General features: G+C 42.6%; 4 protein-coding genes across 5 annotated transcripts; all 4 read left to right on the top strand.

The window, feature by feature from the left end:
- The first annotated feature begins 231 nt into the window (after positions 1-231).
- wdtc1 (WD and tetratricopeptide repeats 1) lies at positions 232-9,858 on the top strand. Of its 2 annotated transcripts, none has more exons than XM_071525457.1 (16): positions 232-361; positions 937-1,072; positions 1,569-1,652; positions 1,805-1,851; positions 2,206-2,317; positions 2,430-2,617; positions 2,745-2,927; positions 3,133-3,227; positions 3,369-3,484; positions 3,582-3,657; positions 3,775-3,868; positions 4,003-4,173; positions 4,286-4,521; positions 5,202-5,367; positions 6,219-6,411; positions 8,147-9,858. In XM_071525457.1, exons 2-16 carry the CDS (start codon positions 1,007-1,009, stop codon positions 8,342-8,344), a joined length of 2,025 nt encoding a protein of 674 aa, XP_071381558.1. In that variant the 5' UTR covers positions 232-361; positions 937-1,006; the 3' UTR covers positions 8,345-9,858. The 2 variants fall into 2 exon arrangements, with proteins under 2 accessions (XP_071381558.1, XP_071381557.1); XM_071525456.1 differs by having other exon boundaries at positions 5,199-5,367.
- A 1,872-nt stretch (positions 9,859-11,730) lies between these two features.
- LOC139649131 (transmembrane protein 222-like) lies at positions 11,731-15,179 on the top strand. The gene is made up of 6 exons (XM_071525454.1): positions 11,731-11,857; positions 12,144-12,228; positions 12,597-12,628; positions 12,778-12,874; positions 13,054-13,184; positions 13,902-15,179. The coding sequence occupies exons 1-6, from the start codon at positions 11,739-11,741 to the stop codon at positions 13,987-13,989; spliced, it is 552 nt and encodes a 183-aa protein (XP_071381555.1). The 5' UTR covers positions 11,731-11,738; the 3' UTR covers positions 13,990-15,179.
- Positions 15,180-15,328: 149 nt separating this feature from the next.
- Positions 15,329-17,322, top strand: LOC139649130 (trophoblast glycoprotein-like). The gene is made up of 2 exons (XM_071525453.1): positions 15,329-15,890; positions 16,170-17,322. The coding sequence occupies exons 1-2, from the start codon at positions 15,631-15,633 to the stop codon at positions 17,182-17,184; spliced, it is 1,275 nt and encodes a 424-aa protein (XP_071381554.1). The 5' UTR covers positions 15,329-15,630; the 3' UTR covers positions 17,185-17,322.
- Positions 17,323-18,487: 1,165 nt separating this feature from the next.
- Positions 18,488-22,837, top strand: kdf1a (keratinocyte differentiation factor 1a). The gene is made up of 4 exons (XM_071525463.1): positions 18,488-18,792; positions 19,143-20,203; positions 20,684-20,758; positions 22,010-22,837. Exons 2-4 carry the CDS (start codon positions 19,162-19,164, stop codon positions 22,093-22,095), a joined length of 1,203 nt encoding a protein of 400 aa, XP_071381564.1. The 5' UTR covers positions 18,488-18,792; positions 19,143-19,161; the 3' UTR covers positions 22,096-22,837.
- Positions 22,838-23,486: the final 649 nt, after the last annotated feature.

Raw genomic sequence — 23,486 nt, 5'->3', positions numbered from 1 at the left:
GACCACTAACAATCCTAATTCTGCCTCAAATATTTTGGAAAGTTATTTTAGGTTTACAGGCGTTTCTTTTAAATGTAATTTCTATCTTCATCGTTACTTGACAGTAACTAAACCATGTTACGACTAAACAAATGCAGGATTGACATTCAGAGAGAACTATACACACGTTTCCTACGTAAGTGATTCTCAAAACCTTCGCGTGACTCTTTTAACGCAACTAGATATTCTCTGTGGGAGGGTTCTGTTCAACTCAGAGAAGGTATTACCGAGAATCATGTCAACAAACTCACATAGTGTGTGATATACCACGTTTATTCAATGGAATCTTCTTGACAGAAGCCTTTCGAAGTCAAGGACAGTGGTGAGTAGTCATACGCATTCGTAAATCATAATTAGGCGAGTCTACCTGAAGTGGTCGTTTTGTTTAGCTAGCAAGCTAACGCTAATGCGCTAACGCCAGCTACTTGACAAACGACAGCGCTCTTAAAGGCCTGATACATAGGTGGCTAACGGTTCTAGCAACCTAGCAGCGTCTTAATGTTTAAATGCAGGTTGTCTTTTGGGTCAATTAGTTACGTGTAACACTGACAGAGCTGCCCACGTCAGCTAGCTAATAAACTCGCTTGTTGTTCGCTAACGTGAGCTAGCCCACTCCCTGTCATTTCAGTCTTTGGCACTCCAGCGAGTAAAGTCAGTGGTCCAGCTAACGTTATCTGGCAGGCTTATATGTATCAAACAGCTGGTTTCAACAACACATCTCGTGAATTCTGTAAACGCCAGCGACCAACGACCCAAAACCTTGTCTTTACTGTTGTTATGTAATTGGAATATAACCAAGGTAAAAACCCTGCCATATGCCAGGTGCACAGCGTCCACCGTGTATTATCCTATACACGGCAACTCTACTCTGCTTTAATGTTTTCAACTTCATTGCAGCCTATTCTCCGAGAAGAGTAAATGTCATCTGAGCTCTGACCCCTGGACCCTCCACCCTAGACCATACTTTATGATTTGTGGTGAGGCCATGTCTGCTGTCAATATCACCAGAGATATCCTGCACAGACAGATCAGGGTGAGTAAACAAATGCCAGAGCATCCTGGTGGCTGGATCTGCCAGTGCAGTGACAGGCTTATGCTACACTGTCACACCTCTCTCCCCCCAACACCCCCTATCTCTATACAGTGTGTTTCTTTAAGAAGAAAGACAGTAAATTCTGAATAAGAGTGGAGTGTTGCCTCTGCACAGAAAATAAATCAACATCTTTTTACTTAAATTCAAAACTCCAATACCTTGTAATTCCAATTTGGATAAGTCATACAAGCATGATGGAAATTCATTCAAGACAAGAATGACAAGCAAGACTGCCAAGACTTCTGTATTCTGTATTCTGATATGTGTTCAGAAAGAAATCTGTTCTTCCATTTTACAGACACATTAGTGAGGATACTAACTTGCTAAAGAAACAGGCATTAATTGTCCTCTATGCAAAAAAACATGATCAATCTCAATGATGCCATGTGAGGTGTTTTGGTGAAGAGATGATAGAGGTTTTGATTCATGTCATCAGGACAAGAGAGCGTTGAGTTTCCAAAGGTTCTATCATGTGACCGATCCCTTCATCAAGAGACTTGGACTGGAAGCTGAGCTTCAGGTGATTGACAACTCAATGTGTGTATGAATGTGCTGAGAGAGAGAGAGAGAAAGAGAAAGAGTAAGTGTAAGTGAGAGAGAGAATGAGAGGATACTTCCATCTGTGTATTATCTCTAACTATTTCTGACAAATTGTATCGATTGTGTTAACAGGGCCATACTGGCTGTGTGAATTGCCTGGAATGGAATGAACGAGGAGAGTAAGTCTCATTCTTCATTGAAGGTCTTTGCAAAACACGGTTCATATGGATAAACCTCATAAGAATTGTATTTCTGATCTGGTATCACTGGTTGGGTTATATGACCAGATAACATTAAGGGAAAAAAATGCTCTCGGGTCAGAAATCCTATTCTTAGATGCATTATACATATAATCCAGGTCCATAGGTTATTACTGTCATGTATAAAATAAAATTATGAGGCAAGTGCATTCAATAAGTTGGCTATTGCACATCTTTATATATGTCACGCTAGCAAATTTTAAGTGGCAGGAGCATTAAAGAGCCTCAACAAAATGTCTCTTGACTTATCCTGGTCATTCTGTTTATATTCAGTCTACTGGCCTCGGGCTCAGATGATCAACACGCCATCATCTGGGATCCATTCAAACACAAGAAGCTTACTACTATGCACACAGGGCATGCAGCAAACATATTCTCTGTGAAGGTAAGATGGAGGCTGGATGGCAGGCAGGAAAGGGGTCTGGAATCTTCTGAAATGAAAAGAAGTGCAGTTTCTACTCATCACTTTATCCTGGTGTATTTGTCTGTCCATACAGTTCCTCCCTCACTCCGGGGACAGAATTTTGGTGACGGGTGCTGCAGACACAAAGGTCCACGTGCATGACCTGACAGTTAAGGAAACCATTCACATGTTCTCTGATCACACTAACAGAGTCAAACGCATCGCAACGGCACCCATGTGGCCCAATACCTTCTGGAGCGCTGCGGAGGATGGCATCATCAGGTCAGAACCCAGGGGTCAAAAACGACATTACCTTGTTTTGTATCACTTTTGTACCCCAAAACATATCATAAGTCTGTTTTTTAGTATGCCATTCTTAATACGTTCACCTCCTGCTTGTCCCCTACAGGCAGTATGACTTGAGGGAGAGCAGTAAACGCTCTGAGGTGCTGATTGACCTGACTGAATTCTGTGGTCAGCTGGTTGAGGCCAAGTGTCTCGCTGTCAACCCACGGGACAACAACTACCTGGCAGTGGGGGCCAATGGGCCCTTTGTACGCCTCTATGACATCCGGATGATCCACAACTATAGGTTGGTCCTCGCTGCCTACTTTAATATTAAAATTGAAGTGTTTGACCAAAAGTCATGTATAATTTTCATACCATGATTATGATGATCTAGCAGCTATGGGCTTTCACTTAAATGTTCTGCATCCTCCTGTCCAGGTTTTGACATACACATGCACAGCTGGGAGTTTAATGATGGGACATGTTTTTCCTCCTTATACCTCATGCAGGAAGTCTATGAGTCAGAGCACATCGGCAGCAGTGCACACATTCTGTGACAGGCAGAAGCCCATCCCAGATGGAGCTGGGCAGTATTATGTTGCAGGTACATATGTTGCTGTATTGTCTGAAATTTACTCCATCTAACTGTATTATATGTAGCATTGTGAAATGTACAGTTTTCAGGAAAGTGACTCTCATGGATTTGGTGGAACATCACCTTCTGTTTGGTCCCCTCTAATTTCAGGGCATCTGCCAGTGAAACTCCCAGACTACAATAACCGCCTGAGGGTCCTGGTGGCCACCTACGTCACCTTCAGCCCTGATGGCACTGAGCTGCTTGTTAACATGGGTGGAGAACAGGTAATGCTTCTTAAAACAAACAGGGATTCGTGTCTGGAATTCTCACTTAATATCTGGTTGAACATTGTACTGTTGTTTGCTCATTTCTGTCCTCTAGGTGTATCTATTTGATTTGACATTCAAACAGAGGCCATACACCTTCTTGCTTCCAAAAAAGTGCCAATCATCAGCAGGTAGGAATGTGCCATCTACATTAACAAAACTTACTGTATGGCACCTCACTTTGAAGTACATAGAGGATGGTGCATGTATATCTATTGATGGTTTCTGGAACTTTGATATCCCAACAGATGTGCAGAATGGAAAGACAACCAATGGAGTATCAAATGGAATCCACTTGCCAACCAGCCACCTTAGATTAGCTGAAAGCAAGATCTGCTCTAGGTAATAACTGTCTTTTCACCCTGCTAACGGCTGCTTTTACCCACAAACTGACTGTAGCAAGGTTTGAGCTTGCATACACGGGGGTCATTCTCAAAATATCTGTCCTTTCCTCTGCTCTCTTCTCTTTCTTTTAGTTCTGGTGAGCTCCCCCCTCACTTGGAGAGGATAAAGCAACAGGCTAATGATGCATTTGCACGGCAGCAGTGGACACAGGCCATCCAGCTGTATAGTTTAGGCATCCATCAGGCCAGCTGCAACGCCATGCTCTATGGGAACCGTGCTGCAGCCTACATGAAACGAAAGTGGTAGGCCTCATCTCGACTCCTAAAGTTTTACCACAGCAGAGAGTTGCTTCGTCATATTCTCTCAAAGGCTATAAATAGAGCTATCAAGTGTGTGTTTGTCTGTGATTCATAGGGATGGTGACCATTATGATGCCCTCAGAGACTGTCTGAAGGCACTGACTCTCAATCCGGCGCATCTGAAGGCTCATTTCAGGCTGGCACGCTGTTTGTTTGAGCTGAAGTATGTGGCTGAAGCACTGGAGTGTCTGGATGACTTCAAAGGGAAGTTCCCAGAGCAGGCGCACAGTAGCGCCTGTGATGCCTTGGATAAAGACATCAAGGCTGCTCTCTTCTCCAAGACAGAATCAGGTGGGAGAGGGTGAAATAGTGCTTGGTTGACAAGCAGTGGCCCTCATATGTTAAAAACAAGCATACAACACAGTTTGATCTTGAAATAAACACGCACACACCGCAACCACCACCCTTTTTTGGAACTCATTTGAACTCAAGGCTACTCACAAAGTCTGTATACTCAGTTGGGAGAGTGAAACAGAGTTTCATATAGTAAACCGAAGCTTCATTAGGTCTGGAAAAGTATTATCAAGTATCTCACCTCACCTCACAAATGTAGCAGTCAGTTTAATCACTAAAAAAAAAAACAAAGCTCTACAAATGTCAGGGAGACTTGCACTTCTGTTCACAAATGCCAATCATCATGTTGTGTTCCATTAATTTAAAGCCCTTGCATCCTGTGGATTTCACTAAATGGCACTGTCAAATCTGTCTGTGTTAGTAGACCTGTGCTCACAAACACAAACCTTACATTGGGTTTTTGAGATATAATCCATGTGTACACAATTGTCACAAAGTTTTTAAGGACTGTTTAAGTACTCAAATTTTAACATTGGTTTCAACCATGGTATAAGGATATTCACTTTTGCTTTTCAGGATTACCAGATCTACTATCTCAAACACCCTTTGTGCAATTGTACATGTTTAAGAATGAACCCATGGTAACAAATACTGCTTTGTTTTGTTATCTCTAGCAGAAGATAAGAAGGCAAATAGCTCCATTCGGTTCCATTCATTCAGCAGGAAAGAGTCCATCCCTGAAGATGAGATAGTGTTGAGAGAGCGTAGCTTTGACTACAAGCATCGTTACTGCGGCCACTGCAACACCACCACCGACATCAAAGAGGCCAACTTCTTTGGAAGGTGAGTAGATCTCACGCTCGGTTCCCAGAGGCCTCACTAGGGGGCAGTCAGGAGCACTGTGACTCTGGAGAGAGAGTCTGAGATTACACACAGGTACAGTATCCACAAGTGGATCACAAATATAGATTGGAAAATACCCTGTATATATAAATATATACTCTAGGTATTTACAAGATTTTGTGAATGGTCAAAAGTTGAAAATGTATTACTGTGTTAAAAAAATATCCACCTTAATGCCACTGACACCTTACAATTCTATACAGGTAAATAAAAAAAATGGGATTTCCACTGACTGAATGTTGTTATAGTGTTTTGTCAGATTTTCCATACCTTAAATAATACAAGTCAACTACATAACTGCAACTCGAGTGTGCTTCTGTGTAAACATTAACTGCCTTGGGATGAGCTTACTAATTATTCAGTCCATTGAAATGTAGCTCCACTCCCAGCAGGCCATGACAAATTACCGTGAAGCACTAGTTGATTTTTTATTTTTTATTTACTCAGTCACTCAACAAAAGCCTCACTTCTCTGTTGTTGCCACCACAATGTCTCAACTTGGTAAACGCCACTCTTGTATGCTGCACCTTTTTAATAATTTTATTTATTTCAAAATTATTGAAGGAGTTGTTTTTAAGCACTGAACTTTCACACCAAGCAGAGCAGAGTTTGACCCTGGTCTCAAACCTGATCTTGACTAGGGATCCCCCCTCTCCCCACCCTCCCATTTCCTGGGTCACTTGGCTGATGTGAAAGAGATATTCTTAGTAAAGGCTGCATCACCCAAGTACATACTTTAATCATACATTCAGAGATTGTTTTAGGTCTGAACGTTTGCATGTCCTCTACAGCAAAGGCCAGTACATAGTCAGCGGCTCAGACGATGGCTCCTTCTTCATCTGGGAAAAGGAAACGACTAATCTGGTGAGGATCCTGCAGGGGGACGAGTCCATAGTCAACTGCCTGCAGCCCCATCCCAGCTACTGCTTCCTGGCTACGAGTGGCATCGACCCTGTGGTCAGACTATGGAACCCCAGGCCAGAGGTAAACAATCTGTTTCTCTCCTCTATGTATTGTGATTTTGTTTTTTAAGGAACACGCAATATAAACTTTAGTACTCACAAATGAAAATGGAGTAAAGTATAAATGTAGGTGACCTCATCATTTGGGCAACAGTAACTGCATTACTGTCATACTGTGGTATTTTAAGGCTGGCCACAGGGTTGGGAAAATTACCACAGTTACCCCGCGCCAGAACAGCTGTTTGTTTTGTTTTTTGTTTTGTTTTTTCACTTTTTTGTTGTCCTTTTTTGTATTCCCTCTCTATCTGCCACACTCTGTTGAGACTCCTTTACAAATTGCAGCGAGCTGGAAAGATCCCTCTGATGCTGAGCCTATTGCTCAGTTTTGTCCTGTTGTTTTATTTTCAAGAGCCTATAGTAGTCATGAAATGGCCCTAGTCTGGTTATTTCCTTTGGCTCTCTCATCATTATCGTTACAGGTTCAGGGATTTTGGGCACAGTTTGGCTTTGAGCTCCACATTTTACATAACACTACAAAACAACCTTCACTCACATGAACAAAAAAAACAGTGTGTTAGATATAATTTTCTGTTATAAAATAGCATTGATATTTAGATTTTTTCCCCCCTAACTCAAAGTGTTATCAATAACATTTGGCTGACACCGCTGGACATATTAGACTAGAATTGTTGCCATAAAAGCACAAAATGAGAATATAATTAGGCCCTGCTGTTTTTATTTTTTTAAAATAATATTTACGACTCTGAAAATCTTGCCGCACTCAACACACTTAACCTCTCCAAGTAATAGAACTGATAAAGACCAAGATGGCTGAAACACATCAGTGACTTGTTGAAAGTTGTTTTGTTCCAAATAATTATTAATTATTATTAAATATTTAACACAGGCAGCTGCTTCACCTCCTCCATCGCGGTTGCATGTGCAGCCCTGTAAATTAAATCGGAGTAATAAAATATAACGCAGGTAGGAAATACAAGAATGTCGATGAATAATATCAGACTGACAGTATTGCATCCAGTACATTTCCAAGTCCAAATGAAATAGGCTTCCAGATTACTTCACTGGGAAAATATTTTAGGCCCATTCAAACCTATCTTATGATACTTATGAGACTTGTATTGGTGTTGTATTTATACAGAGCATCAAAATGTTAGCTATAAGAGCCTCATATCTTTTCCAGTGAAATACTCCTGCAGAGCTGTTAGCATTACATGTTTTACTTTCTCTGGTGCAGAGAATTCTGTGCCAAAGCTTTGAGTGCCTCAGACTGTGATCTGTACCCTGTGACTCCCTCTTGTGGGTGGTTCTGCCTTCTCCCTGCAAAATAATGCTTGAGGCGATACACAATTTATGTCAAGTTTTATTCCACAACAATTTTGATAATGATTTGTTTAATTCGATAAGCGCGGTCAATGTGTTTACCTAGCAAAGAACACAGAAAGTAACTGGGAGATCCAGCGTCAGATTAGAGTGAAGAATAAAGAGAATGAATCAATGAAATTTTACCAACAAAATAGGCTTTCGAGGTACATTTCTAGACAACAAATGCACACAGTTCAGAAGCATTCTTATGATTAGTTCTCATGTAAGTTAAAAAACCAAAAAGGCTATCTCACTTGCCCCTATATTCACAGTTTTGGCAGCAATAAGGTTTAGTCTGAGTGAAAATCCTATACCATTACAGCTAATTCTATATCATTCTAAACCTTGCTCCTCTCTCTTCCTTAACAATCCAGACGGAGACGGAGAACGGGCGCGTGGTGGAGGACATGGAGGGCGCTGCTCAGGCCAACCAGCGGCGCATGAACGCCGACCCCCTGGAGGTAATGCTGCTCAACATGGGCTATCGCATCACGGGTCTGCGCGGCGTCGGCCCCGAGGGCTCGGACGACGAGGACAGCTCAGAGGGACAAGTGCAATGTCGGCCCAGCTAAATAAACCCTCAAACATTCTAATAGAATGGAGGTAGGAAGCAAAGCACTCTCCCGACTCCCCACGTGTGTTTATGTGTGTGTGTGTGTGCGCGCATGGAGGGGAAAGCACCATAGATATTCTGTTTCAATGTTAATTTCCCTCCCTAGCTGAAAGAAGCATTGATTGAGTGAATGTCATGTCACATCTCTGCACTATGCACCACCCTCACCTATCCTGAGAGAGGATGGGTGGAGACCACTTTGGGGAGAGGAACCCATTGGGGGGGTGAAGGAGACGCCCCTCCCACCCCTTCAAAAACACCGGCAACACCTCAGCCTCTCCCTCCGCCCCGCGTGGTTGGGGGTACACCTTTTGAGGAGAGCACCTTCCACGTCACTCCCCAATTTCTCACGAAGGAGGAGGAGTCGAGCACTTAACCCCTCCTCAGGTTTGTGTTGGAGAGACACACTAAACGTAGAAGGAGAAGCCCGCGGTTCGGCTGACCTATTTTCAGGTCCGAGTGTGGCCCCACAGTCACAGTGTCCTCCATGGAGGATCAGATCACAGACCGGAAGATGGTGCTTTGTTGCGCCTCCTGTCTGCTCCAAGGTTTGGAGCTTAAGAATCACAGTGCCCGCTCATCTCAGAAAGACTGCACACCCAAGTCATTGATTCTGAGTTAGACTTGATCATCTTTTCATTTGGAATTTCGGTCGCAGGAAGAGTTCACGGGAAGCCTAGAATTAAGTATCACTCTCTAAGTCTTGAAAGTTGCAAGTGTTGCTCAAATGAATTGTGTGTTTATAAGATTGCGGCTTTGTTTTTGTTTTTATTTTAAAAACCCTGTCTGACAAAACAAGCGGTTTCTTCTGTCAAAGGTTTGTCATCTTCTGTGATTTGAGTGGCCAAGGATTAATGTTGCGTTTGTTTTATCGAAACATACTTTTGGCTTTCTTTACTTCTTTTAGTTAAGAGGGTTAAGTTATACTACAATAGTGTGTTGACAAGATCGACAATATATTGACAAGGAAACATTTGTAGATGGGTAACTTTCTGTTACAGGTTTTTGGTTTAAGTACACTCCTGTTCATTGCAAATCAATGGGAAACGTTCGTTTGGCACAGAGGGAGTAGCTTGAGTCTTAATATCACACAGAAATGTCCATTGGGGCATAGATGCTAATTGACAGTTTATGACAACTGGGAGCATTTTCAGCTTTCCCATGGAGCAAATCTAAGTATTTGGTGGAGATGGGGTTCCTTCCTAATAGCATTAGTCCTCTGCTGCAGTCAGGCGCTGGAGGAGTCCTGCTTGTATGAGGCTTCTCTGATCATAGTTATGGGCAAACAGGATCAGGAATCCCTTCCATCCTTTGCCCAGAGAGCGGCTCATTGGGCCTTCTTGTTCCCAAATAGAGTAAATGTAAGGAGTCCTCAGCAACATGCAACACTAGGCTTCCATGTGTTTTTCTTTGATAAATCATTTGAGATATTCTGTTTATTTTTCTTTGAGGAATCCTGTAATAACATTTGCTGCAGACAAATAAAAAAGAATAATATTGTTGAACACCTTTGTTGTCTGTGTTCCCTCTCTTTGATTGTATCACTGGTGACATTGGTGATGTCTTTGTCCCACGGGTGTACAACTTGCACCACACCTACAGCAGTCTGTTCATATGCTATGCTTTGCTAACTAGGTTGGCAAGATGCAGGCGAGGATGTCCCGGCCTACAATATGAACTCTCTGGTATCCTTTTCATTAATCAATGTCTTCTTCACTCTCTGTTTTTGCTGACTATTAGGCTTTAAATGTGAGCACAGTACATCACAAGCATGAGTAGTAAGGGGATTTCATCACATGGCCCACATACACTAATGAGGTGACCCAGCTTGAGGAGAAATAGGGGTTTCAGTGATAAAGCACATGGCTGACTGAGCCTGTCAGGCATGGGGGTGAAAAGTTTGTAAGGTTCCAAGGGCCCAAAGAGGCCATGATTTATAGATATTACTGCTGGATAAATATTTGCTAAAATACTGTTTATGTTGTGTTGATTTAAACAAATGTTCTTAAATATAAATAGCCATTTATACAGTGAAATTATCATATATCATCATGCCCAAAATATCCACAACTTCTAACACCTGGTTTGTAAACAACACTAAGTGTCCCCAGTGGTGGCGGGGCCTTTCTGGTGTGTGGATAATGGACTAGCGCCTCCAGTAGGCCTACTTCCAAATGTTTGACATCTGTGCCTATTACCCAGCTCAGAATGGTTTAGCCCGGCTGTCTGTCGTGTCTTTTCTGCGGGGAAAGCGACTCTGTCACAAAAGGGACAGAAAATCACACAGCAGTAAGAAAGGGCTAGGACGATTGCCAGTAGTGCTGACATCACAATTTTTCACCAGGGAAGGTGAATTTACAGTCCGTGTTAGGTTAATTAGGTCAGAGACTATACAGCTATAGCTAATGTGCCTCAGCTGAATTTTAGCTGTTGAGAAGGCTTCTTTCTCATTAAGCTAAAATGTCCCAGCAGGTTCACCGCCACCTGATGAACAAGCTCCAGCAGCTACAGATGGAGGTGAGTTTATTGTGAAGTGAGTATAATTAACGTGAGAAACGTTGAAAAAAACAACAAGATTTTCCTCATGAGTGTCTCGCAGTAATATGATTTGTCGCCTTTTTCATATTAATAACAATTAAGCAACGCCTGTCGTTTTGCTCATGCATTAACATAATATAATAGGCTATATATAACAATATAACATAATATAAACGGATATACATGATTTTTGTATTATCTCATATCTGTTAAAATTATTTCGATAAAACATAAAAAAGCTTGCAAAATGCTTTCTTTAGGATATTGCATAGGCTAATATTCCCTCTGAAGAGCACATAATATTCGTTTTAATTCGTTTTAATTTGACATCATATGTGTACTATCGTCTAGAAGAAATCAGAACACATTTAATAACGTTAAATGTGTTCTGATTTCTTCTAGACGAAGGTGCTGCCAGCCTATCGTCCATAATATTCACAAGACAAATTAAATACAGTGCTGTGAGAAAATGTGTCAATTCTTGTCAATGTTGGCTATAAAGTTTTCACATCACATGAATGTGTTTAATTGCATAGATATTATCACTATCATAAAACTCTATTTAAAGATATATACAGTTTTCAGAGTTTACAAACAGGGAACATCTATTCAGTTTTTAATATAAAAATTATGACAAAACTGCAGCACTCGTCAAAGCATGGTAAACACTGTCGTAGCACTGATGCGCAAGTAAACGGTGTCCTGTTCACTGAACGCAGTCGCACCCATCCACATGATGCGCAGATCGGTGACGGAAGATACGCGTTTCCGGTTTCGGTTTGACGCCGTACGTCACAGGCTGTCAAACTCCAGTGATGGCGGAGGCAGACGACGTCGACATAATGATGAACTACCACGGGGGATTTGACAAAAACGACAGAAAAAACAGCCGTTACCCGTATTGCATTGTTTGGACACCCATTCCTATATTATCGTAAGTAGCTAACATGATATTTCCCTGGGTTTTGTTTCTGTTGGCAGCTTGCTAGCTAAATGTGCCAGCTAGCTGCTCAGCCAGCAGCCTGTTATTTTGCAAACGTCACAAATAGATTTACGTTAGCCGTTAGCTGGATTTCAAAGACCATACTGATAATACAACCATGTATTGCCTCCTGCAAAGTAGACACTGCCACATCTCATTCACTCAGCTAAACCATCGAGTATCTATACAAATTATTTGACACATATCGATGTTTTTTTCCCTCCTCGGTGCATCACAGGTGGCTGCTGCCCTTCATTGGTCACATGGGTATATGCACCTCTTCTGGAGTCATACGGGATTTTGCAGGATCATACTTTGTCTCGGTGAGTGTCGTTTTTGCACGCATTATGCTTCACAAGACGCAGCTAGCTTGTAATGGCTTAAGAGAGTCCAGTGAGATAGAAACCAGATAGCAAAAGCTTTAATCTGAGATGTCATGCTGGTACAGAGTCAGACTAGAGCTGCTGAATTGATAATGAATGGGATACTGAGTTGTGAACTCCAGCTCCTGCAGCCTGCATTTACTTACTCTACTGTCTTTAATCCTTCATCAGCTCTTTGTTACAGCTCTTTTGTCCTTTCAATGTGCCAGTGTTAAACCCCTCAGACAACACTGGAATATTCAACAACAAATTTAAAGCCTAAATTCACTGGTATACCTTGTTAAATGTTTTCACATTTTATTTTTCAGGAGGATAACATGGGCTTTGGTAGACCAACAAAGTAAGTTGATGAATAAAAATGTTACTAGATATTGTAGTGGCGTTTCAAGAGGTGGGTCATACTAGATCACACCGTACGTTTAAATTAAAACGTTGTTGTTTTTAAATAATGAAATATTGTTAAATATTATTAAACATTCTTTTGCACAGGTATTGGAAACTTGATGTGGACAAGGTCTGTGGCAATGGTCCTGCAACATGGGACAAAGCAGTCCATGATGCATCTGAGGAATACAAATGTAGGCCGGTATGATGAACATATCTGATATACAGACAAGACAACAGTGTTTATTGGCACATTGTTTAGAAAAACGACTTAATTTTTATGTCTTGATCTTTATTTTTATATTTATTAACTTATATTTGCAAATGTACGTATGTATACACCTGCATTCATACACTGAGTACTATTTTTGTTTGTTTTAGCACAACCTGTGCTGTGATAACTGCCATTCCCATGTTGCCATGGCGCTCAACCTTATGCGCTACGACAACAGCACATCCTGGAACATGGTTAACCTCTGTCTGCTGTCTCTCATCCACGGAAAACATGTGAGGTAAGCATTGTAGCTTCAGCTAACAATTTGTATTACCATTCTAATAACAGTGACTGTACTTTCTGGTGAGTTTTCTTTCAGTTTGCTTTGTTATTGTGTTAGTGACACACAGTTAATGGATCATATCTTTGTATGGTTAGCACAGGGAAAATATGGATACTAACAATCTTGGGCCAAACACACGCCTGAAGCACCGCTAAAGCATCTCCATTGCAAACCTTTATTGGATGCTGGTACTAAACATTGCGAGACATATGGCTGAGAGAAACCCCCTCATTATTCTCGGCTGACCCACATAGAGGAAGCTGTCGTCACAGTTTGTGCTGCCTCTGCATTATGCTCCCAGGGCACGGAGTCTTTAAACAGGGGGGAGTCGTGTAATTCATCACTGACAGCAGTGCTCCCCTCCAAGTCACCATTGGAGGTCACCTCTCCACCGGGGCTCCCTGCGCTGGGAGGGTGTCAGGAGAACGGGTGGGGAGGACAGTAGGACACAGGCTGGGGCGCAGCCGTGGGGAGAGGGGAGTGCTGCACCTCTGGGAGAGGAGACATTTGACCATGTGATAACTCAACACACCTCCCGTGTCCTTGTCTGTCCAAAGTATATAGGAGAATATGTTTTTACACACACACACACACACACACATACACACATACAAAGTCTAGGTTTTCATGATTGCTCTGACATGCATCCGCTGCCCTCTCTCTATCCTTCAGCTGTGCGGCGTTCCTCAAGACCTGGCTGCCCTTCTTGATGCTCTCCGGTGCCGTCGTCACCTTCATCCTCACATTCAACCTGCAGTAATCCTTAAGGACAGGATCGGGATGACCCATAGACTTTTCCTGTACTTTATATAGTTTCATTGGCTGTTGGACTGAATGATCTGTTTGGGACACTCCTTCATACAGAATTACACCAAATGAAGGACTTCACCATCTCCAGTGATCAAGAGGGTATTTAAGGGCAAAGTCCGGCAGCTTGTGGGTAATTTTGAAATCGATAATCAAGGGATATTTTTACAGTTGAGATTTTAGGGGTTATTTTTCTTCACTGAGAATTTATCACACTGGGAGAGGCCATTTGCCCTTCAGCATTCCTAAAATGGCTGGTTAGCATTCCTCATTGAAAGCAAGCTATTTTAGAGAAAACTGATGGCCTTTTCACACCAAATGTGATGTGTTTGAAGAAAATGACAAACTAAAATTTTAAATGTCAAAGCATTCTTTAACAAACACATTATTTCTTACTCAGTTCTGAAAACAATTGAATGTGATTCTCTTCTCTTTTCATAGAGTGTATTATTTACTTTTCATTTAGTCTGGTGTGTAAACATCCTATCTGTCAAACAGCACTAGCACTGTTTTACACAAGATGGGTTCTGTGTTGTTGTTTTCATTATTGTTATTATAAAGAGGTCTACAATTAATGAAAACACCATGTAAACAGTTATTCAATTATGCCATAATGCAACTTTCTTGTTGCTGGATTACAACAGAATAGAGCAACTTTTCAGAAGAAAAGAAACACTGTTGAGTTTAGTAATGTATTTGTCATGAACTGCAGTGATGAATGTGCTTTCAAATTGGCTAATGTACATTTTCAGATAAACAGCAACTCTATAGCCAAACAAAATGCATAGTAAATATTATAATCCTATTAACCGCTACCAAGGGAAGAATAATGTAGGACCCAAATGTGAAAAACAGTGGCATTCGCTTTTAAAAAATATCTCCCCTATCACGTTCCTCTGGTGTATAAAGACAGATGTTTATTGTTTGTTTTTGTTTTTTTAACATGAAGTGATGATTTGCTGCTTCCAGACAGAACTTCAGTGCTTTTGAAATGTGCATCCTTACACTGGGTTGTTACTGTAACTCTACTGAATTATACAAACTGCAAGCAATACTACACTACAATATTATTATTTATGAACAACATGCATTGTGTTTGTTTTTGATGTTATGTATTCCAAATGAATATTATTTATTATTTTATACACCTGTCGTATCAATTTACTTGTGTTTTTTTTTTTTACATGATTCAATATTGGATGTATCCTGTACAAAGCTTCTTTTGTATTTCCCCATATAGACTGTGGTGTAGGTCACAGGCTGTGGATGCCATACTGTACCTTTAAGAGAACCGCGTACCTTTTTTCTGCACAAGATTCTGCGTGATATGAACTACCATCAATTTACTGGAACCTTTATTCCCAGAGTAGAGCAGATGAGGAGGGACTGATGCTGAAGTGCTCTTTACCACCTCTGTAGTATTTGAGTTGGTGAGAACAAAAGCTTGTATCCCTAGAAGAGGTTTGATAACATTTAGAATTTGACTTCTTTGTTCACCTAGAATCAAGATTTTTTTTCTGTCCTAATACGTATTCTGGATTTTTTTTTACTCTTAAAGAAATACTCCTTGTTGTTATTGGGCTACAATTTAGAGATGTGTATTTTTGCGGTCCGCGTGCTTTTGGGTGTATTGCTTTGTGCACCATACCAGTGCTCGGAGTGTCCTTTTGGCTGTGAATGTTTTGCTGTCACACGCACAGTGAAATGTGTTTCTAAGGACCTGCGCGCGGTGCCACCAGGTATTCCAGGGTATGCAAGGACTGTCATTATCACAGGGAATAATGTACACCGGATTGGACCGGATTCATTTACAGAGCTGGAGAATGTCACCAACCTCATTTTAAGCAATAATAGGTGAGGATATCATCACTGATCTTTGTTCATCTGTGAAAATATATCTTGATTCTAATTTAAACCATATTGGGATAATATGATTAACGTCCTTGATGTGCATCTCAATAAATAAATACAGCATTATGTGTATTTCTGTGGATGTGGGTTACTTTCATCTGTTTACTTGGATGTAATCACTAAAATTAGATGCATCAGTTATTTTTGACTGTATCCAAACATGGGAATATTAAACATTAAATGTCTAAGGACAAACTTTACAGTGTGTAGCCGTCTTCACAGGATTACAGAGGTGGCATCCCACAGCTTCTCTGCCCTGACCAACCTGCGCTTTCTGGACCTCAGTGGCAACCAGCTGGCACTGATCCATCCAGAGGCTCTCAGCATCCCTGGCAGTCCCCTTCAGGAGCTCAACCTCAGCCGCTCGCTGTACAACTCTACCTCCCTGACAGACCTCACTACTGCGCTGCGCTGGGGCGGCCTGAGGGGGCTCCTCCGCCTGGACCTCTCTGGAAACCACCTAGCACTCCTGCCCCCGGGGATGTTCTCCCATCTTCCCAATCTGCAGCACCTCTTCCTTCCTAACAACTCTCTGGTGGCTATCTACAATGGCACCTTTTCTGGCATGAGCCATCTGGAGGTGCTGGACCTGACCCAAAACGCCTTCAGGACATTCAGAGCTGATGCGTTGCGAGAGCTGGGGGGTCTGGGGAACATCCGCATCCTGCTGGGCCACAACCCCTACACCTGCTCTTGTGAGATCCATAGCTTTGTGGCATGGCTGAATACTTCCAGGGCTCAGGTGGTGGATGTGGAGACTGTGAGGTGCGTCTCGCCAAGAGAGTTAAGTGACGCCCGGCTGCGAGGGCTTGGGGTCCAGGCCATTGGGTGTGATGTTCCTGTCCAAGGAGAGGTGACTGACCTCACCCTGCAGACGTCTTACGTCTTCCTAGGGCTGGTGCTGGGGTTTGTGGGCATGGTCTTTCTCTTTGTGCTCTATCTCAATCGCAAAGGTATGAAGAAGTGGATCATTGAAATGAGAGATGCTTGTCGGGACGTGCTGGAGGGGTATCACTACCGTTACGAGATCGACTCGGACCCTCGGCTCGGCCACCTGTCAGGAGACGGCTGTGGGGGAAGGATGCAAGGACGTTTTGGGTTGGCTCCCTCGCCACAGCTACGGCCCGACACCTGTATGGTTCAGATGCCCACAGACACTCAGCTCAAACAGGTGACTACCTCGCCCCCTGTGAACCTATCACCACTCTCTGTAGCTACAGTAGTTGGACAGATGTGACATAGATGTGAATGTGTATGGTGCCATTAAAGGTTTGCTGATTCTAAGAGTTCATTTTATGTGTTTGAGCTTCCAGGCTCCTTGTACATACTGTAAATATAACTTATTAAGCTCATACCTTATAAGTGCCTTTTTGTTTCTGAGGCACTGCAGCATTGTATTCATCCTTATGTGGGTCTTTGTTTTGAGTGTTGATATCATCAGTCTATTCACAGCATTTTTTTATAAAGATACATAGACTACATTGGAACCTGATAATGGACAGTGAACTGCTGCTTTTCTACGTTTTTGTCAATTATGGTTCTCTCCTCTTTGGTATGAAGTCTTTGAATATGTCTACATACTCCAGAATATTGTTCACTTCATGGCATGGGTAGTGCATGTTGACCTAAAATATTTTTAATCCTTAGAGACCCAGTAGATTTTGGTATAGCTCTTTATTAGAGAGTGTATGCTTCAGTAGCCTATAACTATGTATACAGAAAACAATCCTTGAATTAAATTACCCATCTTTACCATGAAATGTAGAATTTATAATGTAATCTGGAAAATGTAATATTAAAAGGTTTAGATATTAATATTATATGAAACCTTGAAGTTACTTTTGCTCATGACCATGATATTTCTATTATCATTATTCAATAAAAATATTGCTGCATTTCATTTCCTACTGCTTCCATTTCATTCTGATTACAGTGAAACCACAACTTACTAGGCTGCACAAACTCATATATTTCTCAACTAATGGGCCTACTATTTCAAATCTTCAAAGAGTGGGTGATTAAGTGTTTCCATAGAGGGGAAAAAATAGGACAGAATGAAAGATGTTGGATGGAAAAACACCTGCTGGCTCTGCAGGTGTGCGCCTCTTTCTGTCTCTCAGACCTACTGTGTGTGTGTGTGTGTGTGTGAGTGTAAGAGAGAGAGAGAGTCAGATATGAATGAGAAAACCCGCTTTCCACAACGCACAGTGCAAACTAACACCATCAGCTGTTCTGTTAAATCTCATGGTCCCAAACTACAACCAGGCTACGAGCAAAGCCAAACAAGGACGTCCAGTACACAGACGAATGGGTGATGAGCTTTGGCTGCAACTATTCTCCTCTTAAATCCCCCCCCCCCCCCCCCTTTTTTTTTTTTTTTTTTTTTTTTTTTTTTAGTTTTCTTTCTATGCTTTTTATTTATTTTTCTCTTCACTGTCCTCTTTCCTTTTTCTTTTAGTAGCCTATCTTCTTCTTCTGCACATTCATATCCGCCTCGCGTGACGTCACGACTCACCTGTGGGTGGGTGTAGGATCTGGGATTAGCTGTAGCCGCAGGTAATAGCCAAACATTGGGAGACTCTCGGTAACTCAACACTGTGAAATTCACCAAAAGGAGACGACACGAAGGAGATGAGTTGGGCAGTTCGGTCGTGGCGCCACACCTGAGGTTTTTTTCCCCGCGGACGTGAAAGAAATCACCTGGAAAGTTCAGCGGTCGAAAGCTTTCTTTCTTTCTTTCTCTCTTTCAAGCGCAAGCAGAAGAAAGTTTTCTCTCTGAGACTTCCGTGGTTTTATCGCAGATCTTATTTGGGACAAAACAACCCAAACTGTTTCCTCATATGCGGTAAGTGAACGTGTTGTACCGTAATTGAAAATAGGTATACGTAGTTGAATGAGATATTGGCTTACCTGAGTCCTACAGAAGTAGGCCAAACAAAAGCTTTTTGGGCGCGACGAGTGGGCCAAATTATTATCAGGCCAGCACTTTATGCAGTTACTGCTGTATTTACATTCCCTGACTTGAGGGGGGAATTAAAATTTGACAGGAACTTGACAGGAGAACAGTTTATGTCTTTCAGGCAGGCTATTTTTAAAGTGCCACAGGGTGTTTATTGGCTGGTGGCCTATGTGGCTACAGGAGTGAAGGTTTTAACACCTGGTTTGCTATTTCCAAAATTCCCTCTTCCATACCAGGTGTCAGGCATTCTGAGCCATGCCTGGCCACAGCACAGGGGCTCCCCAGGCGTCCCGCCACCACAAGAAGCACACCTCCAGCTCCAGGACAGACGGGTATCGACAGAGTCGGACTATATCCAGGGAAAGCACGACCACCCAGGAGTCCTACAAGGACGCTCACGGGGAGCACACGCACGAGCCCCATGCCGAGCACTCCCGTTACTCAGAGGCCAAGCACAGCCGCAGGGGCCACCCGCGGAACGGCACCGGACGGGGGTCAGAGACTATAGGTTTCATTCCTGGGTCGGCGGATAACACACCCACCAGCAGACATGCCTGCGGCTCCTGTGCCTCCATGGGCTGGAGTGGCTGTAAGGCCCTTATCTGCTGCGTGCTGACCTGCGGCTTCTATGGCAGTCGAGAGCCCTGCCTGCCCGTCAACGAGAGCTCCACAGACCACCCCTCCAAAGCGGGTAGCGAGACCCACCCGCCCAATGGCATGGCTGTGTCCAACCCCACCTGCGGCATCCCTTTAGAGTCTAGCAAGTCCGCCAAACCCTCCAAGTTGCCCACCAGCGACAGCTTCCGCTACCCTGATGTGCGCATCGCAGGTCAGACAGTAAAGTATCCGTACTCTGTCCCCAAACGGACCCGTACGACCGGCAAGGGGGACAGCCAGCGGCCAATCAGCAACACCAGCCTGTACTCCCGGGACGACCCCGACTTAGACGACCTGAGCGACACAGGCACAGATATTGACTCTCTTATCACCAAGAAGCTGCTGGAGCTTTACGCCCTGCACCAGATTGACCAGCTGGCCAAGTGCACCTCTGACTCCTCTTTCTCCCGCAAGACCAACGAGATCAGCGAGCTCATCTACAGCATTGCCCAGGACTACAACCTGGAGGAGCAGGAGGCCGAGTGCAAGCTGGTGCACGGCGTCATCCGCATCAGCACGCGAAAAGGCAAGAGGAACAAAAGCCACCAGTCCGCAGTGCAGCGTCCCAATGGGAGGAGCGACGGGACCCTGCCTGACAGCGGCAATGAGACCATGACCAACACCTTCTTGAGCAGCGACAGTAAGATTTGAATAGATGTCCTGCCATATCAGACCAATTTATTAAACTGATCAACATTAATAATTACTGCAGTATAAGTATTTAGGCTGTAACTTTCGTAATACAGTACAAGATATCCAGTGACAACACTTTCCCCCCTCCTTGCAACATACCAAACACACCAGTCATGTGACCAGTGACTCATGGTGTCTGTTGGAACGCCGCTGAAGCTGTTTTGTTTGTTTCACTGTTTTAATCCCCAATACACGCATTTTAGAGGCAATGACATGAGGATAACAATTATCTGGGGCAAGTGGAAATGGGTACACAGAGTATTCTACAAACATGTATTGAATAATAGTAGGGGGTCACCAAATTTAACTTGATCTAAACTGCCAGTGTATCGTGGCTATCTATAATTTTGTGTTGATTACACCACCTTGTTTTGTTCAACCACCTTGTCTGCTTGTGTTCATTTTCTCTTTTTGTCCCCTGTTGCAGCGCCTGAGGTGAAAGTGTCAGAGCAGACATCGTCAGACGAACTGGCGAGGAAGATGAGACACTACAGTGGGAGAAGTAAGTACATGTGGGAATTTTCCATAACGTGAGCTCCAACACAGTTTTAGGTCGAAACACTTGGATGAATGAGGTATTAATACTTGAATCTGATTCAACATCAATCAGTGTCTCAGTGTACATGTATGATTTGTGGTGTAAAAAAAAAAGTACACTTCCAGTCAAAAGTTTGGACATGCATTTTTCTTTATTTTTCACATTTTAGAATAACCGTAAAGACATCAAAACTATGAAATAACACAAATGGAATTATGCAGTGGCCAAAAAAGTGTTAAACAAATCAAAACTATCTTATATTTTAGATTCTTTAAAGTAGCCGCCCTTTGCCTTGATGGAAAGGCAAAGGCTTTGGGAAAAAATTCATACACAGGCATCAACTTCACTATTTATATTTGTCTAAGAAACACATTTCAAGCATTTAAGCATAAGCCTTTAGATCAAAATGGCTTTAAGATATTGACAAACATAGTACATTCAATCAGGTGTGTCTAAACTTTTAACTGGTAGTGTACCTCATAACAATATTAATAGAGGAGTTGATTGTGCTGATTAGAGCCCCAGTTCTATTTGTCCTGCTCATTGAGGTATAATTACTACTCTGGCGAATCGGTCATGAGTCTCTGGGGCTCAGTGTTCACGCTCTATTGTACCTGCTGCAGCTGCAGGCGTTTTCTCACCTCCTCTCTGCTTTCCAGTGGCATACCAGGCTTTGATGGGACTCCTGGATAGTGAAAGCCCTACATTCCTGCCTTTTCTCTGTATATTGCAATCCCTTACTCATTAGCTGCCTCCTCCTCTCCTCTGCCACCCTACACCCACCCATCACCCCGCCCTGTTTCCCGTCTAGCTCAGGGGTCGTACACCAGCGGATCAAATCACATTAAATATATGCCACATAATGTCCCATGGTTTATTATGTCATTTTAGTGAACAACTTGGGTTACAGATGGATTACTGTGCAGAAGCCTCTTTTTTTTGTGTTGTTCAGCGGAGAGCCTGTTAAAAAGGAGGGGGTGTCCTGTTACATGTCTTTGAATGAGGGTGCACCACATTATGTTTGCACATCTTTCACATCGCGGCCTGGGAATGTGCCAGGGTCCCAGGTTAAACTCTCACAACGGTTTTATGCCTCGCAATTTGCACATGAACCATAGAAATGGGCCATCATCCACTGTATTGGCTAGTCTAGTTTCTGCTGTTTTTCTTCTTTTCATCAATGCTTTTCAGTAAATAATGCCGTTTCTCTCACAGCGTACTCCTCCAGCACTGCCACAGCCTACTCGCCCTATCTGCATGAGACCGAAACGGACTCTTCGGGCGCTCCTCTGCTTCTCTGAACGGCCGCGCAAAATCAAAAGTACCTAAACTGACGACAAGGGATGTAGCCAGCTAGATGGACAAGTTTATCCTTCTGCTATCATTTGTAATGCTGTTACTGAGTGGAGCACCTTTGCACCCCCGGTCGGTTTTAATTCTCCTTTTAGTGGTCCTGCTTAATGTTTGATATTGGAATGTCGATTCAAATCCACGGACCTCTGCGTGACTCGGAGATGGGACATCACAGCAGGTCTAGCTGGCCCCCATCTCTCCAGCAAATGGTCTACTGCACAAACATACAGGAAACAAAGATGTATTTTTTTTTTTTTAGATGGGGGGAGGGGGGGGCAATGGAAGTTTTTATGTATTTGTTTGACATGTTTAAAGTTGTTTTCAGACTTGCATTGCTCTATAACGCCATGTTGTAAAAAGAGACATGACTTACACTCCATGCAATTTTAGCTCAGGCCAAAGGAGCGAGTCTGATCCTAAAACATAACCGTCCTCATTCTTGTCTGCGTGATTGTTTGTGCAGGTGATTGTGCCTGTGTGTACGGGCTTCATGACCCCCTGCCATTTAGACCTGAACACTTTGAGTATACTGCTGTATTGTTAAGCCATATTTTGATGTACATATTTTTACGTCAATGTTACTTCTTGGGCTGTTAAACCATTTGTGGCATTTGCTCACTGTTTCTTTTTGTTTTTTTTAATTTCAATGTTAAGTTTTATTTTTACCAAAATAAAAAAAAAATCTCCATGCCTGTTTTTACTGTCCTATGTATATTCAATAAGGGTCTTATTGAAGTCTTTTTTCTGTATAGTAATGATGTTTAAGTTGTCTAGTTTTCATTTTGGCCATAACAAAAAAGTACAGTTTCAAGCTTGGAGAAATCTTGAGTGAACAGGCAACATACTTTCAAACCAAACTTTCAGCAGTCCTGTCTTCACCTCTCTTCATCAGCCAATCAAATATACTGTTTCAATACAAAAAAATCAATTTATCTTGCATCAGACGATTCGCTCTGCCAGTTTTTCTCTTAGCAGGTTTGTGTTTCTACCCTAGTTTCCCTCTTTATCTCTTGGATTATTGTTGTCAAGCTCTTCTCCCCTAGGTCACTGTGTTATACCATGCAGGCTTTTTCCGCCCTCAGCAAAAGAAGGAACTTGTTTGGCTGGTTCTGACAAAAAGGAAATAAAATCCTGGGGTTTGTCTTTGTCATGTATTACACAGCGAAGAAGCACTGGAGAAAATCAACCTGATTTCAGGAACTGCTCTTTGTTTCCATAAGTCCCGTGTTGATTCAGAGGGTTAGGGTTGCACTCAGCTCAGAGAATGTATATTTTGATGTTTAAATTCAGTTTCATGAAGGACAGAATGTTTTCAACCCTTCAGCCTTCATCAGTGTCT

The sequence above is a fragment of the Centroberyx affinis genome, unplaced genomic scaffold (assembly GCF_046629955.1).
Source record: "Centroberyx affinis isolate AG114_WGS23_722 - 3 ecotype Tasmania unplaced genomic scaffold, CSIRO-AGI_Caff_v1 ptg001293l_1, whole genome shotgun sequence".
In the NCBI taxonomy this organism is placed as follows: Eukaryota; Metazoa; Chordata; class Actinopteri; order Beryciformes; family Berycidae; genus Centroberyx; species Centroberyx affinis.
Note: the sequence above shows the minus strand (reverse complement) of the source record. Positions and strands in the feature narration are given on the sequence as shown.